The 1,079-nt window shown below is 45.0% G+C and overlaps 1 protein-coding gene across 3 annotated transcripts in view; it reads right to left on the bottom strand.

Moving 5' to 3' along the window:
* LOC122551862 (beta-galactosidase-like) overlaps positions 1 to 935 on the bottom strand; it is a 90,196-nt gene extending 89,261 nt beyond the window's left edge. The window contains exon 1 of one of the 3 annotated variants that reach the window (XM_043694404.1): positions 730 to 935. In XM_043694404.1, coding sequence (XP_043550339.1) covers positions 730 to 920 — 191 coding nt within the window. In that variant the 5' untranslated portion in view covers positions 921 to 935. Of the gene's footprint in view, positions 1 to 707 lie in introns of all 3 variants that reach the window. The other 2 variants (XM_043694405.1, XM_043694406.1) reach the window with 2 other exon arrangements.
* Between the last annotated feature and the right edge of the window lie 144 nt (positions 936 to 1,079).

The following is a 1,079-nucleotide window of genomic DNA, read 5'->3' as shown; positions in this document are numbered from 1 at the left end:
CATGTTGACTATCCCAAATCAGTCCTTGCCTTTCCAAATACATGTACATCCTGTCCCTCAGGATTCCCTCCAACAACTTGCCCACCACTGAGGTCAGGCTCACCAGTCTATAGTTCCCTGGCTTGTCCTTACCACCCTTCTTAAACAATGGCACCATGTTTGCCAATCTACAGTCTTCCGGCACCTCACCTGTGACTATCGATGGTACAAATATCTCAGCAAGAGGCCCAGCAATTACTTCTCTAGCTTCCCACAGAGTTCTCGGGTACATCTGATCAGGTCCTGGGGATTTATCCACCCTTAACCGTTTCAAGACATCCAGATTCAAATAACCAGCTTCATTTGGTTAATAATGCTGTTTGAGGTAAAATGATTGGTCCAAAGCACTGGGGAGATCTGCCCTACTCTTGAGTAGACTATCCATTCTGGCAGGAAGAATAAGAAAGCATATGATCTAATTGGTTAGAGAACGCAGAGCTCTGAGATATAAAAGGATCTGAGTGCCCTTGTGCATAAATCACAAAAGGTTAGTCTGCAGTTTCCTGATGATGGCCCAAAAAGTCGATTTTCCTGCTCCTCAGATGCTGCCTGACCTGCTGTGCTTTTCCAGCACCACTCTAATCTCGACTCTAATCTGCAGTACCCACCTCTGTCTATCCCTCAGCTAGCAGAGTAGCACCTCCTTCTTTCCTGATTGCTACAATTACCTTTGGGTTGTGCCATACTTACACCTGGATTGTGTTAAGCCCAGCCATGTACATTTTCTGTAGCCTGTCCTTCCAATAGATATGAGGAACTCGGAAATAGTGTATACTCCCAGAGATGTACCGGAAACAGGAATCATCTTTGCTGAAGCAATTATTTTCATAATCAACTGTGAAAGTACCCGACTTAGAAGTCTGTAAAACAAAGAGTTTCATGAAGCTAAAAATACTCCAAGTCATGAACATTAAAAAAATACAGAGTAAAGCTCCCTCTACACTGTCCCCCATCACACACCCCCAGGACAGGGACAGCACGGGGTTAGATACAGAGTAAAGCTCCCTCTACACTGTCCCCATCAAACACTCCCCGGACAG

Source organism: Chiloscyllium plagiosum, chromosome 7 (assembly GCF_004010195.1).
Source record: "Chiloscyllium plagiosum isolate BGI_BamShark_2017 chromosome 7, ASM401019v2, whole genome shotgun sequence".
In the NCBI taxonomy this organism is placed as follows: domain Eukaryota; kingdom Metazoa; phylum Chordata; class Chondrichthyes; order Orectolobiformes; family Hemiscylliidae; genus Chiloscyllium; species Chiloscyllium plagiosum.
This window is presented reverse-complemented; position numbering and strand designations above follow the sequence as displayed.